Source organism: Ips typographus, linkage group LG6, assembly GCF_016097725.1.
Source record: "Ips typographus isolate SLU linkage group LG6, UJ_Ityp_2.0, whole genome shotgun sequence".
Classification (NCBI taxonomy): domain Eukaryota; kingdom Metazoa; phylum Arthropoda; class Insecta; order Coleoptera; family Curculionidae; genus Ips; species Ips typographus.
Window position 1 is genome coordinate 8534455 of NC_138427.1, and position 24046 is coordinate 8558500.

The 24046-nt window shown below is 34.4% G+C and overlaps 3 protein-coding genes and 1 long non-coding RNA gene across 9 annotated transcripts in view; 2 read left to right on the top strand and 2 right to left on the bottom strand.

The window, feature by feature from the left end:
- Positions 1–608: 608 nt before the first annotated feature.
- Positions 609–1501, bottom strand: LOC145730428 (uncharacterized). 2 transcript variants are annotated; one of them, XM_081981637.1, is made up of 2 exons: positions 875–1501; positions 609–810 (listed from the first exon to the last, which is right to left on the bottom strand). In XM_081981637.1, exons 1-2 carry the CDS (start codon positions 1402–1404, stop codon positions 639–641), a joined length of 702 nt encoding a protein of 233 aa, XP_081837763.1. In that variant the 5' UTR covers positions 1405–1501; the 3' UTR covers positions 609–638. The 2 variants fall into 2 exon arrangements, with proteins under 2 accessions (XP_081837763.1, XP_081837764.1); XM_081981638.1 differs by having other exon boundaries at positions 672–810; positions 970–1498.
- On the top strand, positions 1481–3789 carry LOC145730420 (uncharacterized). Of its 2 annotated transcripts, none has more exons than XM_081981624.1 (6): positions 1481–2005; positions 2085–2322; positions 2520–2835; positions 2876–3200; positions 3257–3625; positions 3681–3789. In XM_081981624.1, the coding sequence occupies exons 1-6, from the start codon at positions 1525–1527 to the stop codon at positions 3746–3748; spliced, it is 1797 nt and encodes a 598-aa protein (XP_081837750.1). In that variant the 5' UTR covers positions 1481–1524; the 3' UTR covers positions 3749–3789. The 2 variants fall into 2 exon arrangements, with proteins under 2 accessions (XP_081837750.1, XP_081837751.1); XM_081981625.1 differs by having other exon boundaries at positions 2891–3200.
- On the bottom strand, positions 3771–4132 carry LOC145730432 (uncharacterized). The gene is made up of 2 exons (XR_014178616.1): positions 4063–4132; positions 3771–3992 (listed from the first exon to the last, which is right to left on the bottom strand). It is a non-coding gene; the product is annotated as an uncharacterized LOC145730432 (long non-coding RNA).
- Positions 4133–4216: 84 nt separating this feature from the next.
- jvl (javelin-like) overlaps positions 4217–24046 on the top strand; it is a 40520-nt gene continuing 20690 nt past the window's right edge. For 2 of the 4 annotated variants that reach the window (XM_081981615.1, XM_081981619.1), the window contains exon 1: positions 4218–4465. In XM_081981615.1, the coding sequence (XP_081837741.1) occupies positions 4418–4465 (48 nt within the window). In that variant the 5' untranslated portion in view covers positions 4218–4417. Of the gene's footprint in view, positions 4466–18947; positions 19318–24046 lie in introns of those variants that run through there. The other 2 variants (XM_081981617.1, XM_081981616.1) reach the window with 2 other exon arrangements.

The window sequence follows — 24046 nt, forward strand, 5'->3', positions numbered from 1 at the left end:
GGTCACGCGAATCACCATATTTAAAATCAGTGTCCGTAAGTGTTTTAAGTGTGCATGTGTTTAAGTTGAATTGTCTTATGGATTGGACTTATGGATGAAACTTGTCCAGATGGTATCATAAAGGTACGTCAAAGTATTAACTTCCTAAACTAATAAGAGCATCTAACGCTTTCACATTTTTGTCAAGGTTGTACTTATTTTTACTCCTGTTGAATATCATTTGGTAACATAAGTACCAATTTACCAATGTTTTGAAAAATAGTGGGTAAATTCACTTTTATTAACATATGTTTTACTCACTCATTCCATCATTATTTTCTTACATTTTCCCTTCCTGTTCTTCTTCCAAAAAGATCCAAAAATAATCTTTTATATGTCTTATATGGGTAGGTATAAAGAATCCACAGAGTAAAGCTCTAGAGATTCATATTCAATCAGTACAATGGCATATTCGATTTTTGATCACATTGTTGCAATTTAGGTTATTTTAACTTTACTACTTCACTTAAATCTTGCATAAGTAACATTGTTACATAAGTACTTTGATGATAAAGAATTAATTATAAATAAATTGTTTTAAACATTGTCACGCAAATTGATTCTAGTCAAAGCTTTTGTATCTATTTTCCCAAACCATACTATGTAAACAAAATTTTAATTAAAAACTGGTGTATCAATGACCGCAAATTCTTTATTGTTATACTCTGTAGTTCCGGTTTTATTCTGGAAGAACCAAACATGAGATACATCAAAGTGCTACAAAGTGGAAATAGCCGCTCCTGACCTTTTACTTTTGCAAGTGCCTTGTCTCTGTAAAAATTAAAGTTTCTATGACAAAAAGGAACACGTTTAATTCAAACAACAAAAAAATTACGGATTAGCTCTACATTTTGGCAGCAACACAACTTGAACAGAAACGGTACGATAAATGACAGCCACTTTGGGTTCTTCCAACAAATGCGGCCTTACCAGTAGATCAGTTTGTGTGTCCGCGTCCGATAATGTTGTTTTCTTGCCGCTGCGCAGTCTCAGCAACAGGTCTTGGCACACCTCGGCCACGCCATCGTCGTCCGCCAAAGTGGTCTTGTGCAACCCTTGCTCGGACAATTGAGTATTAGTGACCCATTGTAATTTGGTTTTGCGGGGCAAATTCAAAACACGAACGTTATGATCTTCTATGTCTTGGTAAGGACAGTACTGAAGCAGATTGTAGAATTTTGTACTGTCGATAGAGGTTTCGAGCGACAATACGGTGCAAAATTTCTTGTCCGAGGTGACCGAAGCTCGGGGCACAGAAGAAGGCAAAATAAACGGGAATACTTTAACCACGGTTTGTACTTCTTTGTCTTGAAAGTCTGCACTTGGGCCGCTTGCATTTTGAGAACTGATAGAGTGAACAGACATTATTGTCGCGGGTGAGATGCATCTTGCGGATTGCAGATACTAAACTGGAAATTTTACATGCTGTGCTTTAGTGTCAATGTCTGATTGTTTGACGTGTTGGGAAATTTTTTGTAACGAGCAATGTCTAGGTCCATTTTAAATGGCAAATCCGAGTCGACTTCCAGTCAGGATCATACCATTAAGGAAGCTGTTTCAGTTGTAGTTTTAAAAAACAGCAGTTTGAAAGTTGAGGAGAGTGAGAATGGAGAAACTTCCCAGCCCATGCTACCAGACACACTTTCTGGCAGTTCAATAAACCATCATCCTGCAGTTACTGATAAAAAAGACGTTTTACCACCGAGTGCCGAACATTTGATAGAACCTACGGTATCAGATCTGGAAAGAGAAATCCTATTACGAGGAGATTCAGCAGAGAAGAGGACCAAAATTTTGCAGCTTCCTTCTACTTCCCTACGAAACAGCCCCAGTCATTGTGAACGTGAAGCTGTAGGAGATGATCGCGCCCAGAATAGGTTGCATGTTTTATGTGAATGTGAGCAACCCACTGTAGCTGGAGCTGCAGTGCCTATAGTAACGTCATTTACTGCTCCTAACTCTAATGGTATGTATTCAGACTGTCTTGGTATAAATTTATCGATGAGTTAAACCAAACATCGCTGTAACTTTATTAATGATTACAGTGATGGCTACTACTAAAAAAGAAGTTACACACAAACCAAGACCAAGTTTAATACCCAAATTAACCACCACTTTTAAAAGTGGCAAACCTGGTTCTGACCCAGCTAGACAAGGAAGGAATATTTGCTTCAGTGATTCTTCTAATAAAGTGAAACGTGACAGTCAAGAACAGGATGAAGAAGTTCAAAAAGTGAAGCGTTATAGACAGCTCACTAAGGAGTTCACTAAATACGTTTCACGGTTTGTTTTATTAAGTCGATCCAGTCAGTCCATATTTTTAAAAGTAACATGCAGAAAGTTTATTTGCAGAATGATATTATTTTTCTAATAAGGGTTCAAAATCTTATTCTGAAAAGTCTGTCTTGAACTGTCTTGACTTCTATGAATTAACTTTCTTTATATAACAACAAGTGAGACGCCTCTTTTGAAATTCTTAGATTAGCTGAAGAAACCACCAATCTGACTAAAGAAGTTAACAGTCCAGAAACCCAATCAAGCGCAGTGGATGAGCTGTACAGACACATAATTAATTTAAGAAAAGTAACAACTGAGCTGAAGACATTACAAAGCACTAGAGCAGTATCAGAACCCCAAATATCAAAAGTGCCAGAATATGCTTCTCCACCAACCGATACCATCGACTCCACCATCAAATCCAAGAATAAAGACAAAATTTACATTAAATTCCTCCCCACCAAGTCAACGGTTAAACATAAGAAGAGTTGTAATTCTGAAGTGCAAACCAACGTGGAGGTATTATATTCTAGACTCTTAGTTATTAATCCCTTAACAGGATAATTTATTAAAGTCATCTCTGGAGCCAAAAGAAGTCGATTCAATGGATGGAGTGTTTATTCCTTCTGCGGATGGTCCTCCAATATCAGAAGACGATGACGATGTGGACGATGAAGGTTTAGACATCACTATAACATTCCCAGAACTGCAAAAGACTTTTGATCAAAACGACTCACATTTGTCTGTCTGTTTCTCTGATTTATCTGCTGAAGCCCTTGGAAGATTGAAGCGTTGCCCCAAAGAATTCACTTTGAGAATGGATTTTGTTCAAGGAAAAATGTTTTTTCAATCGGCCAGATCGAACGCCAACAACTATTCTATAGGTTACGCCTGCGATGGGCTACAAAACTATCAACTTCTGCACATAACATTTTTGCAGGTCCTGACATGAAAATTATCGAATGCAACATGGATTCTAAAAAGTCAGATCTAATCAGCATTAAGCCTTCAACTGAATGTTTGTACACATCTCAGATTATTCCGGTGGAGGGTGCCTCAACCAAAGAATCGATCAAAATATTGAAATCTACAGATTCGGAGTTGTTCAACGTGGTTAGCTTGCCGCATATGAACCGAAAATGTTATTCAGCCACCCAGTCTTGCTTTACTTTTCGAAATATCCGAAACAAAGTGTTTGGAGAATCAATGCTCGCCGATCGTTTCCATTATAAAAGTATGCCGCAAATTCCCAGTCTTACCAGAATTTTGGAAGAACCCTCAAAAGAGTTGTTGTACCCAGTTAGACATGGTAGTTTACCACCAATTTAAGACTAGGTAGTAAAGTTTTAACAAATTGCTTTTAGAGAAAAGGACAAGAATTCGTGGACTGCAAAGAAAGAGAACCGCTACGAGCTTGGAGCATATTTTATAATACACTGTAATTTAAATAAAGATAGTTCATTTTTAGTTTAATTTTTTTATAACCATTAGTCTTAAAAACCTATTAACATTATTGCCCAGTAAAAAAGTTGTAATATTCATATTCCGTTCCGAAAAGCGATAAAGTGAGGGGAAAGCACATGTACTAATTTGCAAAAGCGCCTATAAGCAACATGGCAGTTCTTTCCCGGCCACTACGCATAGATGGCGCCCAACGACAAAGCAACGTTGTTAATCTAAAATTTAGTTTCTAATAAGTTAAACCACTTAAAATACTGTACTTATTAGAATAAAATTGATTTTTACCAGTTTTCTAAAGTAAGAAAGCAATTCTCATTCAATTACTTCAGGTTTTTTTACTTATTTTTACTTTGCTGACACTTGTGACATTTACGTGTGACTGATTAGATTTGGCAACATTGAATTTTATATTTTATTTTTTAATATCAATTAAAAAAAAAACAGGGAGTGAATCATTTAATATTCCAGTGATTTAAGCTCAAAAAATAAGAAACTTGAAGTGAATTAACTTAGTTAACATGGGGTTTGTTAGTATTTTGTTAGCTGTGAATGAAATGAAACTTCAGTTGATGTCGGTACTGTTATTTGTTGCTCAAGACTGTGTGGGAATATAGCAAGTTGTGACCAAGAACACCCAAACATGAGTCGAGGGTATTTTGATAACCAAGAAGCCAGATTTCTTTATAGGGTAAGTTAAGCTTTAAATTGTATTGTATTGCAGTAGTTTGTGTCATTTAACAAAAGTAGTTATTGCAGTTTTTTCAATTATTAATCTTCTCTGGGGTTATTCCCAGGGGAGGTTCTGGCAGGAAGAGTTAGCATGTGTTTGACACAGCTTTGTCTAACTCTCTTCCCTTGCTAGTACTAAAAGCAGCTTCTTAAGCAGGGTAGAAGATTAAATATGTGGAGCTTGAAGCTTTTTTATCCCTTTAGCCTAAGAGTTCTACCTACTCAGTGTTTTCCCTGAGCATCTCCTCCACTAAGTAAGTTCCAATAAACTGTTGAGACCATAATACCCTTACTTCTCTAAATTATATCTAGATAAGTATAAATATAGGTACCCTAAGTAAGTAAGCAGTATATAATTTTAGTAAATTACTTTTGTACTTTTTTGAAAATGCTTTTTCTGCACTAGTACTATTACTGAAAATTAGCTTATACCTACCTTTTATATCACGCTAAACAAAATTAATGTCTTGTACTTGAAGATGCATTACCTACTTGTTCTTCACTTCAAATCATCTGACTGACACTTTGATCTGAACTTCTAAGCTAATTTCACTAGATTGGTTTTAACATTGTTCTTTTTCAAATTTGAAAAAAGAAGTGTTTGTTTTATGCTTCCAATTAAAATCAAACAGTATAGATACCTTCTCCAGGTGGTTTGTGAAGAAAGTAAAAAAGAAACAAGTATCTTTAAATGGAAAGGCAAACAACATGACAAGAAAAATAAACAACAACTAAATTAAAACAATATCTGGTCAAATAGAATAGTAGGAACTAATTATACAGATTAAATGAAGCATAAATAACAAAAATATTCAGTCTAGGTTGTAAAATCAGGTACAACTAGAAAAAGTGGATAAAAACGATGGTCATTTAAGGAGTGTTAATGAAATAATTTTTTGGGCATGAAAAAAAATCTGAACAGGGAAAGTTGATACCTACTGACAAATTGAATTAGCATCCAAACTAAATCAATTACATAAAAGCGATTTATTCAAATTCGTTGGCAACTTTCAATAATGATTGAACAGAGCATTGTTTCAAAATAAAAATGAGAGTGAAATTTATATTTTATTCCGCATCAGCGAGTTTTTGAACGCTAAAGACAAAAGAAATTGAAAGGATTTGTTGTTCCCTCATCAATAAACAAACATTATTACTAGTTATATTTAAGTTACAAGGTTTCCTGGTTATGGACAAAAAATAGGTTCAAGGGAAAAAACGGACACACTTTAAAAGCAATTTGTTCAGTATTGCTCGTGAAGGAGAAGCTTAAATCCGGAAACAAACTTAAATTTTCCAAATGCCGAAATGTAACTAGTGAAAGTGAAATTTAATTACGGAAACTGCTTGAGGATTCCGTACGTTCAGTAGATAAGTTTTCATGCGTTTAACAACCACTTCAATAGCGCAGTTTGCAATAGATTGGTATGAATTTTGTATGCATTGTGTGTTCCTGGTTTAGCCCAACAAAGATTGAATTTCGCAGGAAAAGATCACTATCTACATCTGCAGTAGATTCAAATAAGCACTTTAGTAGTATAAACAACTCATAGTTCAATGAGTTTAGCATTTAGTGAAAACATTACCAGGAAGATATGCTGTAATGTTGGATAATCATTACAAATTAATCACGACGATTTAATAATAATTACATCACAATGAGGTGCGTTTATGCAGGTCTACTAGGAAGGAAACATCAAACATCTGTCCCTTGAAGCCATCATAAATCGCGAATTATTTATTAACGTTTTACATTAGCATCGATCATTAACAGCGTTTATCTAGTGAATTTCCAGTTATAGGTTCTTCCGTTAACCATTGCATGCATTAAAATACCCTTGGGACCCTTTGAAGGTCGTTCGACCGAGCATTAGAGTATTGAATTAGGGTTTTATAAATTTCTACTCAATTTTTAGGGCATGGCCGTGTCACGCAGTGAAAGACACCGCCCTGCCCTACCCAATGCTCATCGATACTGCCGTAAGCGCCTAAAGTTGGTCACGATTCGTCCCATCGCCAAATTTTCTGTTTGCCTTGAATAAGACCTCCATTGTAGCTGGTTATATTTCAAAAAGGCTAACTTGCAAATGAGTTTTTACATGGAAGTTGTCTCACAGCTAAGTAAATTTAACATGTAAATCTAGTCTAGGGTAAAAAGCTTTTAGCATTTTAAACTTTTCTATTTCTTAATTACTTCATAACTATTTAATCCTAATGAAATGTAAGTCTGGAAATTGCAACTGAGTTGCTGAATATCTTGATTGACCCAGTATTGTACTATTCTTTTTTAGGCGTATTCCTCAAGACTTTGGCTTGTGTCCAACCCTTTACCCAACTTGGCAAAACTTGCGGAATATGTCACTTCCTTCTTGTACCAAGATCCTAATCTGTTTGTAGGGTTGTTCTGAAAAATATACTTCTTCAAGCGTTGGAGTATAAGAACAGACACCTTGTATAAGCATGCCCTCGTTTTACAATCCTTATCTAGCTATTATATTTTCTAATAGCGGTAATATCATTGATAATATATTGAACGATGAATACTTAATAGAAACTTAGACTATAAAAGTAAATCAAAACGTACTTTCTCCTTGATTTTTTCAAATTTTCCTCTATCACCACCTGAACGGTAATCTTTATGTATTCCATTTCCTTTGTGATCTCACCCAAACCCATTAACACACTAGATTAATAGCGTTAAAGTGTTATTCCATTTGTAGCGTATTTATAATGCGGCAGACTCGTACTATTTCATTTTGTAGAAAGCCGGGTCCAGTTCTGAAATAGTGCGTAGATTTCCAAGGCAGGTCCATTAAGAAGATTTTCGAGAGCTTTCTGTTCCGACTGGTAAACACGGTTAAATATCGCAATTTAAATGACTAACTGCAGTTCTAATGAGTGTATCACTTAAATTTTAATAATAATTTACGCTGTTATATGTCAGTGAGAGCCACAGATTCAGGTTTGCGAAAAAAATTAGATGTAGTTAGTTACGCTTGACGCTAAATTCATCAGAAGATTTCACAGAGGATCGGTCTGATTTTGAGAAAGCGAATGGCTATCGCCCTTCGATGGCAAACCACTGATAAGCATCTAAAAAAAAACTTGGTTTTAATTAATAAAATCTTAAACAGTTATTTCTGCTTGAAGAGTGCAAATTAGATTAAGCAATTTCGACCGGGTGGATCGTTATCTTCGATGATGGAAGAACAAAAAAATAATAATAATTTAATTACAACCTGGTCCGTAACAATTGAAATGTTTTAATGCGTAATGAAAAATTGGTGAGAAAGTATTACTGGCAATTACCGGTCCTTTATTATATGGGTGAAAGCTTTACAGGGAACTATAAATGTGATATATAGTGTTCTACATTTTAAATTAAAGAACATGGCAGTAATTATTGTTGTGTAATCTAAAGAGTATCATTTCAGTCGAAAAGCTAAGTTAAGAAACGTTGTATTGGTCAAGAGCTAGTAGGTATAATGCTTTGACTGGTATGATTTGGGGTACATCACATATAATGTGAATGTTCAATTTAACAGCTATCCATCAATCAGTAGTAAGTTCCAGACAGAAAATGAAAGGAAAAAATGGAAGATAGAAAGCAATATACTATGTAAAAGTTATATATTTTAATAAAAAGGGTTTAAAGGAGGAATGCTCATGTAGTATTTTTGTACAGGTTAGATACCTAATTAAACATATAAAATGAGGTTATTGGAATTGTTATGGTTTTCCAACTTTCATATGCTCTCCAGCTTAGCAGATCTTACAGAAGAATATCTAAAATATTAGTGTTTCTAGTATTTGTAAACATTTTTTCATCAGGCACACTTATCGGGGTCGATGGACCAAAAGTATGAGAACGTGGTGTTTTTAGAAATGTGATGTTCAGGACATAAGAGGAGGATTATTTGGCATTGAATACTTCAGGTAAACAAAAAATTTAAAAAAAACCTATTGTCAGCTTCTCGTAATTTATACGGTTTAGTATTAGATTTTCCTAAAAAAACTGTTGACAAAGTCGATATTTTTGCAACATGGCTACCTTCCCAAACGGAAGTTGCCATGAAACCGAATAAAAATATCATGGTAGTAACGGTTCAATGGTTGGACACAAATAAATGTTTTTTGTTGGGATTTGACGAGGTCGCCATTGTGCTCTGCACCTATACGTCGTATTGTTTCGCGGATCGTTGTCATGTTTCAACGATGGGAAAAAACTAGATTTAAATGTGTCGATTTTGTAAACGTTTATTCGTCTAATTGGTTTTTTGTTCACTAGGCGGTGAACTAGATGGATTTCACTGATTTCACCGCCTCCATATGATATTCTTTTAGTTTAGTGCAAGTAATACGTTTCATTTCAAACTACTGCCACTGATGGTATCTATCCAGTAGCTCCATTAAACCTTGGTCATTAATCATGAAAATGCTATTACATATTCGCATCGTCTCACGCGGAAACTTACTACTAGCATCTAGATATAGATATTAGTAGTCTGTGAAGTAGTCATTTGTGATTCGGTCGCTTCTCGCACCGTGGCAATAAAACAATTTATTGGTTTAATCAACGTTCGTGTCCACGCAGACTGTGTCATTTGCCTTGGCAGATCTATCAGCATCTTGTGGCGATTAATTACCACGATAAAATCTCAATTAGGTTAGAAAGTGGCCGGGCAACCAGATCATAACATGCAGGACGAGATTTATCGACTTACCATCAATAAATATTTCTGGCATTTTTATGCTTCGTTGTTCGATTTGTGTGAGCGAATAATTAAAGATGGTTTGTTGTTGTTTATTCGACCAGGTTTTGCTAGTGACGTAATAGTTGATGGGGAAAAAATCACTAATTACTAAAGGTATTTTATGATGGTGGGCTAGCGTTTTAATTCCCAGCCGTCCTACTAGAACTAGCCTACGCAGAACCTAAAGAATTCTTGGTGAAAAAACGCTCCGGTGGGTTTGATTTGCTGCTAATAGCGTTTTGAATAACCCCAAATAGCCTGAAATCAGTTTTTTGGCAGTGTACTTAATAATAGCTTAATAACACGTTCCGGTAGGTAGAATTGCGTGTTAAAAAGTTTCTTAACTCCGAGCGGTTGCATAAAGACGTTTGTTTTTGAAGGTTATTTTTTGATACTGCTTTATCCGGTTCTAAAATTATGTAATTTGGTATTTATGAGCACCTCGTATGGTATGAATTATAAAACTACCAGGAGTCACTCCCAATCAGGACTATCTATCTTGATCCGAATAATACCCAATTCAATTCGGATCTCAATATCTCAATAAACCGTAACTGCAACGCGTGTAATGCATCAAACTGAATGTTAAACTTTCTAATGCAATCTTGGATGCTCGTTTTAAAAAATGCTATTACAGTTGAGCGGATTGCAACAATAATTACCCAGATAGCCGCGATACTCTTGTTCGTTTGCGTAACGCAGGATATTTTACGCGTTATTAGAAAACGGCTCTGATGTTTTACTTAAGTGAACTTTCGCAATCAAATTTACTGAAAAAAATGTCCTTTATGTAACCAATTTAAAAACCAAGTCGAGTTTGGTCTTGAAAGAAAAACAAAAATAATTTAAAAGGAATGATTTATGTAAAAGTGAAAGACAAACAAATCTGGGGAACATGTCAGTGCCAAAAGATAATGGTAATGGAGACTAATAAATAGATGACAGCGAATAGTAATTTCAGTCTCAAAGCTAATTGACATAATTGGTATAACATGTGGTTGAATGTATCATTGAAGCGTTTAATATCAGATTAATAACACTGATTGAGACCATCAGTTTCAGCGTCAATGACACCCAACCACTATCTACTTTTTTCATGGATGGGCATATTTGGAAAGTTGAATTCACAATATACCAGGTGTCTCTAAAAGGTTTAGACAATGATGTAGCACAGGTAATCAAATTAATTTATTGATTTACCCAAGGAATTATCAATCAATACGTTGATTGAGTTAAGCGGTGTAAGACAGGGATGTGTTTTATCACCCCTGTTGTTCAACCTTTATTCTGAAAACATATTTCACGAGGCTTTATATGGCAGGACAGAGGGAATAAAGATAGGTGGCGAAATTGTAAACAACGTAAGGTACGCAGATGATACTGCCATCATTGCAGAAAACATGGAAGACTTGCAAATGCTGCTGGATAGAGTGAACGAGGCTGGTCGAAGATGGGGTATTAATATAAACATCAAGAAAACGAAATGGATGACTGTGGGCATAATAAACATAGAACCAATTCCGATGTTACGTATGGAGCATTTTTTTGTACGGATGTGAGACATGGACTCTTAAAGTTGACATCATGAATAAAATAGAAGCGTTTGAAATGTGGTGCTATCGAAGAATCCTCAAGATCCCGTCAACTGCACATACCAGTAATGAAGAAGTACTCGGACAGCTGAATAAGGATCGAGAACTCCTGAACACCATAAAAACATTGAAGACAGGCACGGCACCGAAAGAAGTGTTGATTCGAAAAGTTGATTTCATTTAACACTAATTGAATGCTTATTAGAATCACACGGAAGTTTTAAAAAATACGAAACTCAAATTAGTTGACTATTGTCCTGTACTCGGTCCTACCTTAGTACCTAATACTCTGTCTGTTTAGAAAGAAAAATTCTAAACTCTCCCTGTTTAGAATTTTTATAGTTTGCATGGGTTAGTTACTTCTAAAAATCTGTGGTCCTGCGTTGACTTCACGTAACAAAAAATGTGGACAATTTGCTATTTCAGAGTACCCTATCTTAATGGATGTCACTTTTGTTTTACTAGAGAGTTTAACAATTTGCTAATAACCCAATAATCAGAGAGTAAAATCACACAGCAGGTGTTTGTTTACTGGAAATAAAGTGAAAAAAAGGAGATTCAGTGGTTTTGAGTCCAATTTTGTCCATTCCTATGCTTACATAAATGCGTGAATGTAAATGACAGCATAATTTGAATCTAATGTTGATAGAGAGTATGATGCTTGGGCTATCTCTATCCTTCGCTCTCTCCTGAATTTACTTCACTTGATTTTACATGGGATCAAGGGGGAGCATGTCAATGGGTCTCACTCAGCAACATTTTAAATAAAATACCATCTTCCATTCCATATCAACATGTGCGTTCTTCCAAATTTCGGCTAAATGTCTGTTATTTGTCTCGGTATATATCACAGTCTAATTCCTAATTAAAAAAATATTATTTCTTGACAGTTATTAAAATTCCAAAGATTCATATTGTTTCCTCTCGTACCCATCCTTTCTAATACTTAATATTCTGCAACAGCCGTTTAATTAGTGAATGAGTAACTGTTTGTGTTTCGTAATCGTTTGAAGATTAGTTCTTCGGTCGTAATTTAAAACAATGATTAGGGGTATTACTGAAATGTGAAGCGTCGTTCAAATAGGATCTTTCTAAGGGTTTTACTGCTGATAATGATTCAAACCTCACGTTATTGTGACTCCTGACATGACAACAAATAAGAATATTATTTCGTATCGGTCGTTATGGGCTTTCCAATAGGTTTTCTAGCGCGGTCGGACAACTCTGATCGTTGGTACTATAAAATCGGCCGTAAACTACACCAGAAAAGTCTCGATAATAAATTAAGCTTCATCAGTAACGTTCGGTTTCGACGATATTTCTCCGCTCACGCTCGCCTTTGCCTTTTAAAGAACAACTCTGGGCCTTCTTGGGCTAGCGACCCGCCCGATAAATCAAAATTTAATGATGGGTAGGCCGCGAGCTCAATATCTCCGCAAATAACGAAAACTCCACTTACTACATAAATATGGACAAGTACAATAAGGTCAAAGTCGGTTTGGAAACTTTCAAACTTGAACCTGTGGTCACATAATTAAATTCAGCGTGGCACATTGGTTACTAGATCTTCTTAATTTATTACTCACGTTTTGTTCTGGATCATAAGTGTCAAGAAAGAAGTCTCATGTAAATCAAGTCGATTTTAGCACCTCATTCAATAAATGATCTGATGTTTTACTATCGACAGTCAGAGAAGTAGAATCTCATAAGAAAAAGTTACCAACTCAAGTTCACTAAAAGTGTAAAGTTTGACTTACAAACCAACTGCTTAACTAGGTTTATCATTATCAAACCCGTGAAGGGCTGATTTCAATATTTTAAATTGAAAATCAGATTTTTTAAAATGCTATTTTAGGTCATCTTGTAGACTAAAAATGCAATTGTTGCAGAAGGCCTAAAAATCCTTTGCCCAACTTTGTCTTGAATTTTTTATGTAAATTGTCTGGCATCGCGTCTCTTCGGTAGTCAATTACCCTTTTTAATTTTACACGTATTTTTGAATGTTTGTCAACTGGCTGTGTGTTTTGTACAGATTTTAATCTTTTCATGTTGATTCACCTCTTGAATATTAATGGGTTAGGGTGTCCATGGTACCAGTTTTCCATGAGAACCAATCACAGTGTAAAAGGCATTAAAAAAACAACCTGGTTTATTTTCAGATATCTGATGCTCTTGATGTTCACATGTGCAGTTTATGTTCAATAATGGAAGATGCTATCCACAGAAGCTTTTCACAAAAAAAATTATGCACTTAAAAAGTTATCAAAAACACAAAATCAAAAAAAAAATTAGATTCAAATCGAGTGCTTATGGACATTTGAGTTAGTTATTCAAGCTGCACAATGTAAATCTAATGTGAAACTTTGATACACCCATAGGATACACCGATCGGGGTCAAGTTCAAAAGTTTTGGCTGTTCACACAAATTGTACGCGAAATTATAACCAGTTTGGAAGTGAAACTACTTAATCAGACAGGTGACTGATTTTTTACATTCGCAAAACAAGAAGAGGTACAAATGTTACATGGTAAATTAAAAAGACGGATATGGGTTGGGTAAAAAAAACTTAGATATCTCTCGCATTCACCTTCGAAATCCCGCTAACCCAGATCAGTCAAAGGACTGGATCCATTAGAGTTAATTTTGTTTGATTTTTTCCCCGCTATACCCTTTCACCGATTATGGGACTTCGAGGCGTGCCCACCCAAAAAAGACCACCGCCGATAATTTAAGAAAACGTATCCGATAAATTAATGCCGCAATTTCTTGCTTGGAAGCTTTTGTAACTGATTAGAGAAAAAGTCCAGTTTATACTTTGCAATTATCTTAATTACCGTGATGTTTATTTGCCGACCATTTACGATAGTTGTTGTTTCCGAACGTCCCTTTTTGTTGACTCACCAACTACGAAGAAACGTAATTTTACGTGCAAGTAATCCTTACCAAAAGCAGCACTGTAATCTGGCGATTACGGCACGGTTAATTGCTTACAAATTAAACTGGGAGGTGGACGTGTGGGCCTTAGACTTAACTAGGTGTCTGTTCTATACGCGGTTGTTAAAAAAATTGCTAGCAAATTATTCGAATTGCGTAACAACACGATTATTTCGATGTACACCACCGCGATAGACAATGGGCATGTAGGTAATCTTCTGCTCGTGAGTAATCCGAGATTTTGGGGTGGGCGTTTGATACTCTGTCGCTGATGATGATGACAGCGATTGCGAAACGTTTTCGTTGATTACTGTTTATGGTTTAGCACGCCTGCGGGAATTCTATTCGTGTCAGAAACATGTCTAACAAAAATCAAGGCTACGAGATTGTTCTTCTTTTGGGTTTGAATGTGGTTACTTCTTTGAATTCTGATTTTTAAATCTGACCGTTTACCTGAAAGACTTGGGATTTGTTAGAGTGTGCAATACAGGGTGATTCATAGTAACTCAATGTGTCTTAAGGGCAAAACAAATCATTAGTGGTCTAGACCAAAAACAACTCTTAACATTTAACTTTTTCTCCCTCTTGATAAAGCCATTATATTAATGTGCCTTCTAGACGCAAAGCGAGTTAACAGTCAGTTCTTCCGTTTCGTTCCGATCATTTACTGTGTTATTTCTCTTATCGGTCTTTACTGCGTTCTTATCTAATAGCCCGGTGCTGAATGATCTAACTAACTCAACTGAGGAACAATTGAATTAACGTCTTACCGTGAGCAGGGCGAGTAGCGGAAAAGAGAGCCCCGTTGTGCTGTCAAGAAACCAGACCGACGGTTTGAAATAATTATTAAAATGTGCAGCGCTCAATGTTGCGTTCAGTTTACGGTTTGTCAAGTTTGCGGAATCGTCATTTTGAACCCGGTAAGTTAGATTGTTTGTGTGGATCAGTTTCAGAAAATTACTCATCATCCGGAATGGCAACTGTTTAAATTAGTGTATTTCTGTTTCCAAATTCAAGAGACCTGACAACTTCCATATATGTATTCCACACCCGGATCATCAATTTGTCCTTTATACAACTTTCAAAATATAAGTTTACCAGTATTTGTTGGAAGAAAAATTTTAATTATAGACACCAAACCTAAAATTGGTTATGTTGAAAATATAATTAATATTTTTGTGTATAATTTATTACACTGCTCTGAAATCTACCTAATGTTATTTTGAATTGTTTCTTGTAAACAGCAAGAAATGTCTAGTAGTCATGCGTGAAATGAACATTGAAAGTGAACATATACAAATGAATACTATCGTAGCCAACAATCTTGTAAGTTTTTTTAAGTTTTAATATGTCTATACGTGTACGGAAAATTAATCATAAACCTACGATTTTAGGTAACACAAAGTAGGAAGGTACTTTCTATTACCTATTTTTTTTTGGTTCTGATGTCATGAAATTAAACAATAACACTAACATAACAGGTTAACATGTGTCCAACATGCTGCAATTTGAGGAAAGACATTTGAACACTCTACCATTTGCCTAGAGAATAGCCGTTTGCTTATTCATCATTTTTCAAATGCCACGTGAACATTCACTCATTTGACCAGACATGCATTTCAAACGATTATTATTTGGTAATTTGCTATAGATTTTCTATCTGCAAAACTCTGTTAACTTTGACAAAAATTATTATTAAAAAAATTTCAAAGAATATGTCAATCACCATTATCTGCTCTTTTAGTATTGTCATCCAATGAACCTAAATCAGATAATCTTGGTAGTGATCCCACCGATCTTCTCCTTCTGATAAAGCATCTTCTGCAAGTAGCAATCTTTGGAATAAATAATGAGCACGAGCCACAATCATGTTTCCTGAAACTAGTCCAAAATTAGAATTATAAAAAGCTTATCGTAATGTAAAGTAGAAAGTGCTATTACTCCTAATTGTGTAATTATGATTTGCTGATAAACGTTTCTGCCTCCCCATGTAAGATCTACGATACATGCATTGACCTCCGCCCTTCGGAAGATTTATCGTTCCGCAAACGTAACTATGACCGTAAGCCAGACTAAAGAGGTTATGCAAAATTAGGCCAAAGGCACAAGAACAACGCAGCTGGATTATTAAATAAGCCAGGCACGAGCGGTTAATTTAATAATCTTTCCGCGTTTCGCTACTATTCTAACTATCATCGGTACATCTCATGGGTCGGTTTGTGCAGAGAATGCAGTTGTTGACACGAAAACAACATAAATCCAAATCTAAACTGCCCATCGAGCATTAAGGCGGGTCGACCGAGACGGCAAATAAATTGTTTTCAATTACACCCACGTATTTTTTCCGGATTATCGGGGCACTAAATTACGCGAAAGCCGTAATTTTGAAAAAAATTAAAACGCCGCAAATTGTCGTTATGTTCGGCCCACGATACGGGGAGATCGAATCTATTATTTTAAGACTTTCACTTACTAGTGACAACTATAACAAAACTAGAACTAATTGGCGTGATGGTTATTCTAAAATGACCGTGCTTCCCATATTAAACCACCCAAACAATTCAAAACCAATATTCTACGATGCTATTATTAATCAATACGCTTAATAGCAGACAAATCGGCATTTTTTAATCAAGATTGATATACTAATTTGCATTCTATGAAAAGAAAATGTTATTGACAACCATGTTGTGAGAACTACTACATAATATAATATAATATAATAAGACGATAACAAATTTATTATCTTTTTTACTAAACAATTTACAGAAATTAACATGCTCCTATACATATACAGAGTCGATTTTTACAATTTAAATGTTGGTAGTTTACCGTATTGTTGCCCAACACACTGGCAGCCAAATCAAACCTCCCAGATTTTCACAGTGCATGCAAATTAACGCCGTTCTATTCAAGAGGAATAATTTGTTATTAGATTTCCCAAAAAGTTTAGTAAATTTTTATATTCAAGTAGTACATTTAGTCTCTCTGCCTCGTTGTATTAAATTTTTTTAATGGAAAATGTCGAACGATGCAATAAAAATAACTTTTATTTATACAGGTTGACTCAGAGAGGTCAAGGAGCTTAAATTCCATGCAAAAATATAGTTCCTGTTAAGCGGAAACGGAAATGGTTTTAATATTCCAGACGTAGAGTTTCATAACTTTCAATTTTCCTCCAAGCTTTATACGGATTTTACTATAGCTTACTTTTGAAGGACGTTCACCTTGGGCTAAACAATTGCTTAGAAAATAAACTACAATTAGAAAACATTGTATGCCAGGCATCTAACATGATTTTAATGGCAGAAGGTTGCATGAACTCGAAGAATTACTATTCTCTTGATTTTCGCTTCAAACATCTGACTGTTTAAACTTGAAGGTTAATGTACACATCTTTGAAAGCATATATGTAATCGTAATTTGCTTGCTTAAGTTCAAAAGAAATTTAGTGAAAAATAAAAGTTCCAAAAATGGATCGAAATATTGTGATGACCAGTTTTGGACACTTTAGTAGTTCAAAATTCAAAAAAATATATTTATCAAGTTGTTTTAATTATTTTTTGAAGGAATGGTTTACCTCAATATTTACAAATATTTGTACTCAAAATAAAAAGAATTACAATTAAAAAAAAAAGAAACATTTAAAGAACAAAAAGCCAACAAATTATAAACCTGCCTACTATACCTACATCCAGTCATCGTTGTCTTCGTATCTTTCATAATTTTTATCAATTTTAATTAAATTTTATTGCATAAAATTCTATGTACTATTAGGAATAGATTTTTTATTTAGGTTTTAACCAATTTTGACCACTGCCCAGGACAAAATTAAAAAAAGTAGTCATTTGCACAACCCTAATGGTGACAGCCATTCTAATTGAAAGTTTTATCCTTTTTCCAGTTTTTTCTTTATAACTCATACAGTTTTTGAGATGTTGAGATGAAATTTGGAACACAACTAATGGTCTAAACTTACAATAAAGTAAAAATTTGTTAGTTAGTTTGTCCTCGAAATCTAAATTTTATACTCACAATATAGTTAAAATCGTGGCTTTCAAGTTAAAAATTGATGAATCACACGTTATAAAAACGGGAAATTAACCATATTGCCATTTAGATTAAATTTGGCGGTTTTAAATAAAAATCACAATTCTAACCTATTAAATATACTGATCAATTTTACCATCTTTGTCATACTTGACATCATCGTTTAAATTTTCTAAAAAGTCAAGTTTCAGTAACTTTTAAAAATATCCCTTTTGTTAATTTGCATTAAAATAATAGTTATTTCAATTTCATTGTTTAAAGTCATTAAACAATGTCACTGTTATAATGTTTTCAGTTGTCATTTATTTTAACAATTTTTAGTGCTTTTGTCAGTTAGAACTGAGAGTGTGATCATATTAAATGTATAATAATTAGATTGATAAAAATTAGATACAAGTGTGATTTTGAAAATAAATTATAGAATAGGCAGTTGCATTTTAGTAGCAAATACGTAATTTTGAAAAATTAAGTTAAAAGATCAGTGTTTTTCAGATTCAAAATAGGCAACAAAAGCATTATAAAAAATTTAAATTGTATTTTAAAAAATTCTTAAGGGAATTATTGGCAGATATTGGCAGAAATGTTCTATTTTAAATAAAACCCTGGTATTGCACTTTGTAAATACATTTAATAACTGCTTTACTTATCAACGGCTTATAATGGACTGGCTTATAATTAATGAATACAGAAAGTAAAGTGGGCTTAAGGAACCTTAATTTGAGTAAACTAAGAAAATGCTGAGTCTGAGATGAGTGTAAATTTAAGATCATCTCTGAATTCCGCCTTTAACACCATCAAAACATTTACAATCTAATTTCTTAAATAGATCAGTTGATATAATGTTTTTAAAGATACGTAAAAAACAGATCTAAATTTTAATTCTGTTTTGTAAATAAGCTCTAACAAATTTTGTTGGTCTATCATTTTCTTCGAGTTAATCATCAGCGCTATTATGTTTTTTTCTATGCTTTAGTTTATTACCGTGCCTAAGGCCTTATGTCACTCATCTTATAAACAACAGAATTAAGTATGATTGGTGCAAATCGCTGTGCTGGTGCCCCGCTCGTCGACGACGATGCCCACGAACGCGGGCTGACTCCACGGCGCGTTCGCACCAAGCTAGTCAGTTGAGTTAGTTCGTTGTCGTCGTGAAGGCTTTTGCCGTTTCCTGGTGCGGCTCTCGTTTTGTCGGATCAACAACCTTCCGCGAGAAAATTGTTCTGTTGATTAACTTAGTCACCTACCGGAGTGACACGCGTGGTGTTTTCCGAACGAACTTCCGCCCCCCAGGTCCGTCGATGACGCGGGTTTATTTGTGGATGCGGGTCCAGGCTGATGCACTCGGCCGGTTCTGCAATTTTGACATTCTTTTCCTGCCTTCGCAGGAGTACAATAGTACACAAGAGCGTACATGGTGATGGAAAGTGCGTTTAGGATTACATATACGGACTCGATTTTGCTGGTGTGAATGTGGAATGAGGTTAGTAAGTTTTTAGGAGCCGGTCTAGTTTTTTTTCCAAGTTTAGAGGTCAGGTTTTCCCTAAGGGTGTGTCTTAAACGAAACTTGACTTAAACCCCAGTTCCCAAAATAAATTACGAAGTCACTAACCGCGCATCTGGTTCTACATTTAAAAGTGCGGGTGTTAATTGTTGCCAACACAAAAACGCACTTGAGACCAGTTAACCTACAAACTTAAACAGTTAACACCAAAAGTAGATCAGCCCTCATAAGTTAACAACATGCCGGTTCATAGCCTGCATTTCCTTATTTACTTTTATAATTCCATGAATCACCAAGTATGTCACTGACTACCAATTAACTGGAATACATAATAATTAGACTGAAATAATCCAAGTCAAAGTAGATGTAACATGCAAAATAACACTTTAATCGAACCTGAAACAATACACGCTGTTTTCTCTTAAATTGACACTTGATCTCATCAGATCAAATTGAATACCACTTGAATTATATTAATAAAGCGTCAGATAAAGTTTTATCAGACAATGCGTTTGTTCATGTTTATTATGCCATGTTAATCCGTTGTATTTTTTGTTTTGTTTTATGGTTCTGTGAAACGATAACACAAGCTTGATAAGGCCGTTTGAGCATTATACATTTGATTAGGTTTTGTTTGGTCATCGGAAATATAAACGATAAGCAATATTTTTGTTTGGTTATTTATCAGTTTTTCATCTTCTGGCAATTAAAGTGACAGAATCAAGCTTGATATAAAAGAATATTTAAACTGACATATAGAAAAGTAATTTTGCATTATTTTTATGATTTCATAATCATATATCAATATGCGCACTAAATTGGAAGATGTAAGAAGGAATAATTGATATCTAAAGAAAAGCAACAGTCAAGTAGGCAAGTAACACTTTTAACGGTCGGTTACAATAATGTTCAATTTTTTTAAATTGCTGTGTTATAATTATTATATCATTATGCTAAAAACTAGAATTGCTAATTAATAGCTGGATGTATCAATATGTTAAAGGGCAGCTTAGAAAAAGTCAAAATTTCAATTATTCAAATCTCAACTTAGCTTAAGCTATAGTTTATTCGCTGAATCGAAGGAATAGTATATGATTAGAGTTAAAAGCAGTTTTACAATGAAACTTTAGTACACGACTTTTGCTTCTCTAACAGTTTTATTATTCCGCGTATTTGATGAATTCTTGTCTTATACAGGGTGTCCCTGAAAGGTGCGGAAAAAATGCTCCTAACAATTCTTGAGGCTAAAATATGACGATACATCCGAACTTCAGTCCAAAAGTCTATAATTTGGGAGATACAGAGTGTCAAAAATGTGTTGTTAATATTATTATCTAGCAAAAATGGTACCTATGAAGAAATGTTCAAAAACGTCAATTTGAATACGTTTTCTTAATTCATCTTCTGGACATTAAATCCAGATATCTCAAAAACGACTGCCCAAATCAACTCTTACCACGTATACCTTTTTAAGATAAAAGACGTTGGAGAACAAAAATCATTATTGAAAAATGAAATACAGGGTTACTCAAAATAGTTATTTGGTTTTAAATGTGTACAAGGTGTCGTAGACGGAAAACGGGAGCAGATTTGAATTTTTCAGACCACCAAACCCCCTTTTAGGCGAACTTTGTGACAACCAAATTGAACTTTTGACACTCTCACTTAGGGACACCCTGTATAAACCATAAATGTCTTGAATCAAATGCTATTTCAAAATTCATTAATTTTTTTCATGCTGGTATGTAAGTACAATAAGTTTGTAGTAAGTATATCATTATACTCCTTAATATTAACTTCTCAGTTCAAAGCGTAAAATTAAGGTTTTTTGGTACTTATACTGGTTCTGATTAAAGAATCCACCAAATAATGTAAGAAAAGAAAAATACTCTAGTCATTCACAGACAATATTTCTAGATTATATTAATTAAAAAGTTAAATTGACGCAAAACATGAAAGTTAACGGAATTCAGCTTATGATCCATAGTTGCCAAATCTTACAATGGGAGTTTCTTATCTTGATCCAGTTTTCTAAAATGTTAATTAGTTTGGACTGACTTGGATTCAAGTTATTCATTTTGAAGGTTTATTGTTGCATTAATTTGCCATCAGACTAAAGTTTGGTATTAATACTCTCCCAACTTTCTGCAAATTTGCACTTTAAAAGCTGGTTTAGATTGAGTCGTTACCATTCCTTTAAGATTTGAATATTCCCTAGAGGCAGGCATTCTCATCGTTCCCACCTGTAAAATTGTATAATATTAGGGTCAAGAGTAATAATTTTAAGCTAGTCATTTATATCTTAATTAAGTAGTTTTCGTGATTGATTAAAGATTTATTAATATTATTGTCTATGATCTAATCAATTTTTAAAAAGTAGTCTTATTTAATTGTTTTTGACTGTTTAATAATTAGGTCGTCAATGCCAAATCATTATGAATTAATCAAGCTAAAAATTGCCTTAAAACGAATATGTAACTTTTGAAATTAAGTGCTGTATATTGACTTAGTAGAATGCACATCTTTCACTAGACCTGAAAATGTGACAAACTTAATATCCTAGAGAAATCTTATCTTATTTGATTGGGAAAATCCAGATACTACAGTTTTAAACGTCGACCTGCAGGTTGTAAAAACATGTTTTTGATACAGTCTGTGATTTCGACCTTCACGGTTTCCCCCAGGTCAAGAAAACATCTAAGCGTGTATAATACTCTGGAGAGGTTTTTTCAATGTTTGTTACGATACGTCAACAACACTGGCATAAACAGCGTATAAAACATCAACTTAAATTAAATTTTGAAGAAAAGTATGTGCAGTGGCAAGTTAGTTTCTAATTAGTTAGGAAATACTTTAAAAAATATGGTATATTTAGCTAGCACTACAACCGAGTATTGTTTTCTATTGTTTAAACGATTTACGTGAAAGTCTTATTAACCATACTTCATTGTCGTCAAAGTTGTGTTCATTACCACTTGGGTTATTTTTGCGATAGTTTCTATTTATTAACGACCAGACAACTTTCTGACCGAATCGTTTATAAATAATAGACTATCGATCTTAGATCGCCGCAAAGATAATTTAGTTTTATTCTGCTGTAGACATAGTTTAACGTCGTCTGAAATTAAACAATAATTCCGATTTTAAAACTTTCATTCTAATTTGCCTCGAAAGTATTTAATCTGGGATGTGGAATAATTTGAAAATTGTACTCGACCGAAATAATCAAAAGTAAAAGCGACATTGACGCAAAAGAAACCGATTAAATCTGAATAGTGATAAGAAAGCTCTCGTTTTGATATTGCTCGTCGTTTTTTTCTCTTTTTAGTGGCGCAATTATGGTTTTAAAACTGTTATTTGTTTTTGCTAATTTATTTCACTCTCACTTCGGTCGCAAAACAAACGAAACTAGCCTAGATCCGTTTCAAAACGCGTGCACCGTGTCGGACATGTAACGGTTCGTGTATTGAAGTACATCAACAGGTTTTCAGCAACCCTTTTGGACCGTCAAAAGATCAAAAATCGACTCTGTTTCTAAAAAAAAGTTATTTACACACAGTACACCATATGTACGGATGTAGGTACTACACGAACACATGTATAATATCTTTTTATAACCGTGGGTACATTAATTACACGGAAGGTAGTAGACCACAAATCCTATGGTTAACATAATTTCTGGGTTGTGCCACACTGGGGATTTTGTGAACAACAATGACGAACAAAATCGGAAAAACGTGATTTGCAGTATCCGCAAACTTGACATGAACAACAATCAGAACTCATCATAAACCTGATTTAAAATATTTAATTAGTTGCAAAGCTTTACTAATTTCCTATAGAAAACAAATTGCGGGTTACATTACATCATTATTACAACTTTAGTGTAATACTTGAAACTAGGCGAAGCTATTTCAGACCACTAATAGACTCAAGTAACCCATTAAAATAAACTTGTGTCTGTTTGTCGCTTTACAAATGAGGACAATTGGATTAATTACTAAATTTAGAGAGCGAGGATCAAAATAACACTGCAAGTGACTGTATTGTTGGTGAAGAAACACTTCAAGTTTGATGAAGTGATTTAAATAACAAAAGAAAAGGGTTAGGACGTTTATTTGATTAAAATTGTTTTTAACTTGTTTTTTTTTTTAATAATGGGATGATGCCAAAAGAGAAGAAACCAAAAATTTACTTAGATTTCTTGAAGAAGCTTGATTGAGATACTTTAGTAGTCAAGTTGTCACCTCCAAAGCTTTTTCCAAGAAGACTTCCTGAAGAAGGACCTGAAGTCCAGAAGAACTTAAAGAAAGCAATCTAAGTCAAAGTAAGATAATGGAAGAGATTTCTATTCCCTTGCATAGTTCCCATTAACTGTCCTAAGTGGCTACTTGCCAGTCCGAACTTTTGGCAATGTATCGGTTATATAATTTCCTTAATGCCTTCGTGCTTTGGCAAGCAACTCAAGGTGTTTTTGTTCTTATTCGTGCCTATTAAAACCCTGTTTTTTGACCTGAATTGGCAAGGGACTGGGGCTATTCTTTCTGTTGGAGTAACGAGTATGGCACATGTAATTCCCAAGCAGGTCTGCAGTTGTATGTGCATTTTTGGCCACAATATGAGACATGCATCATGGGTTTTACAGCCAGAATACTATTCTTGATTTTAACCCCCAATTTTTCAGCTTCATAGCGTCGTTTTATCTTTT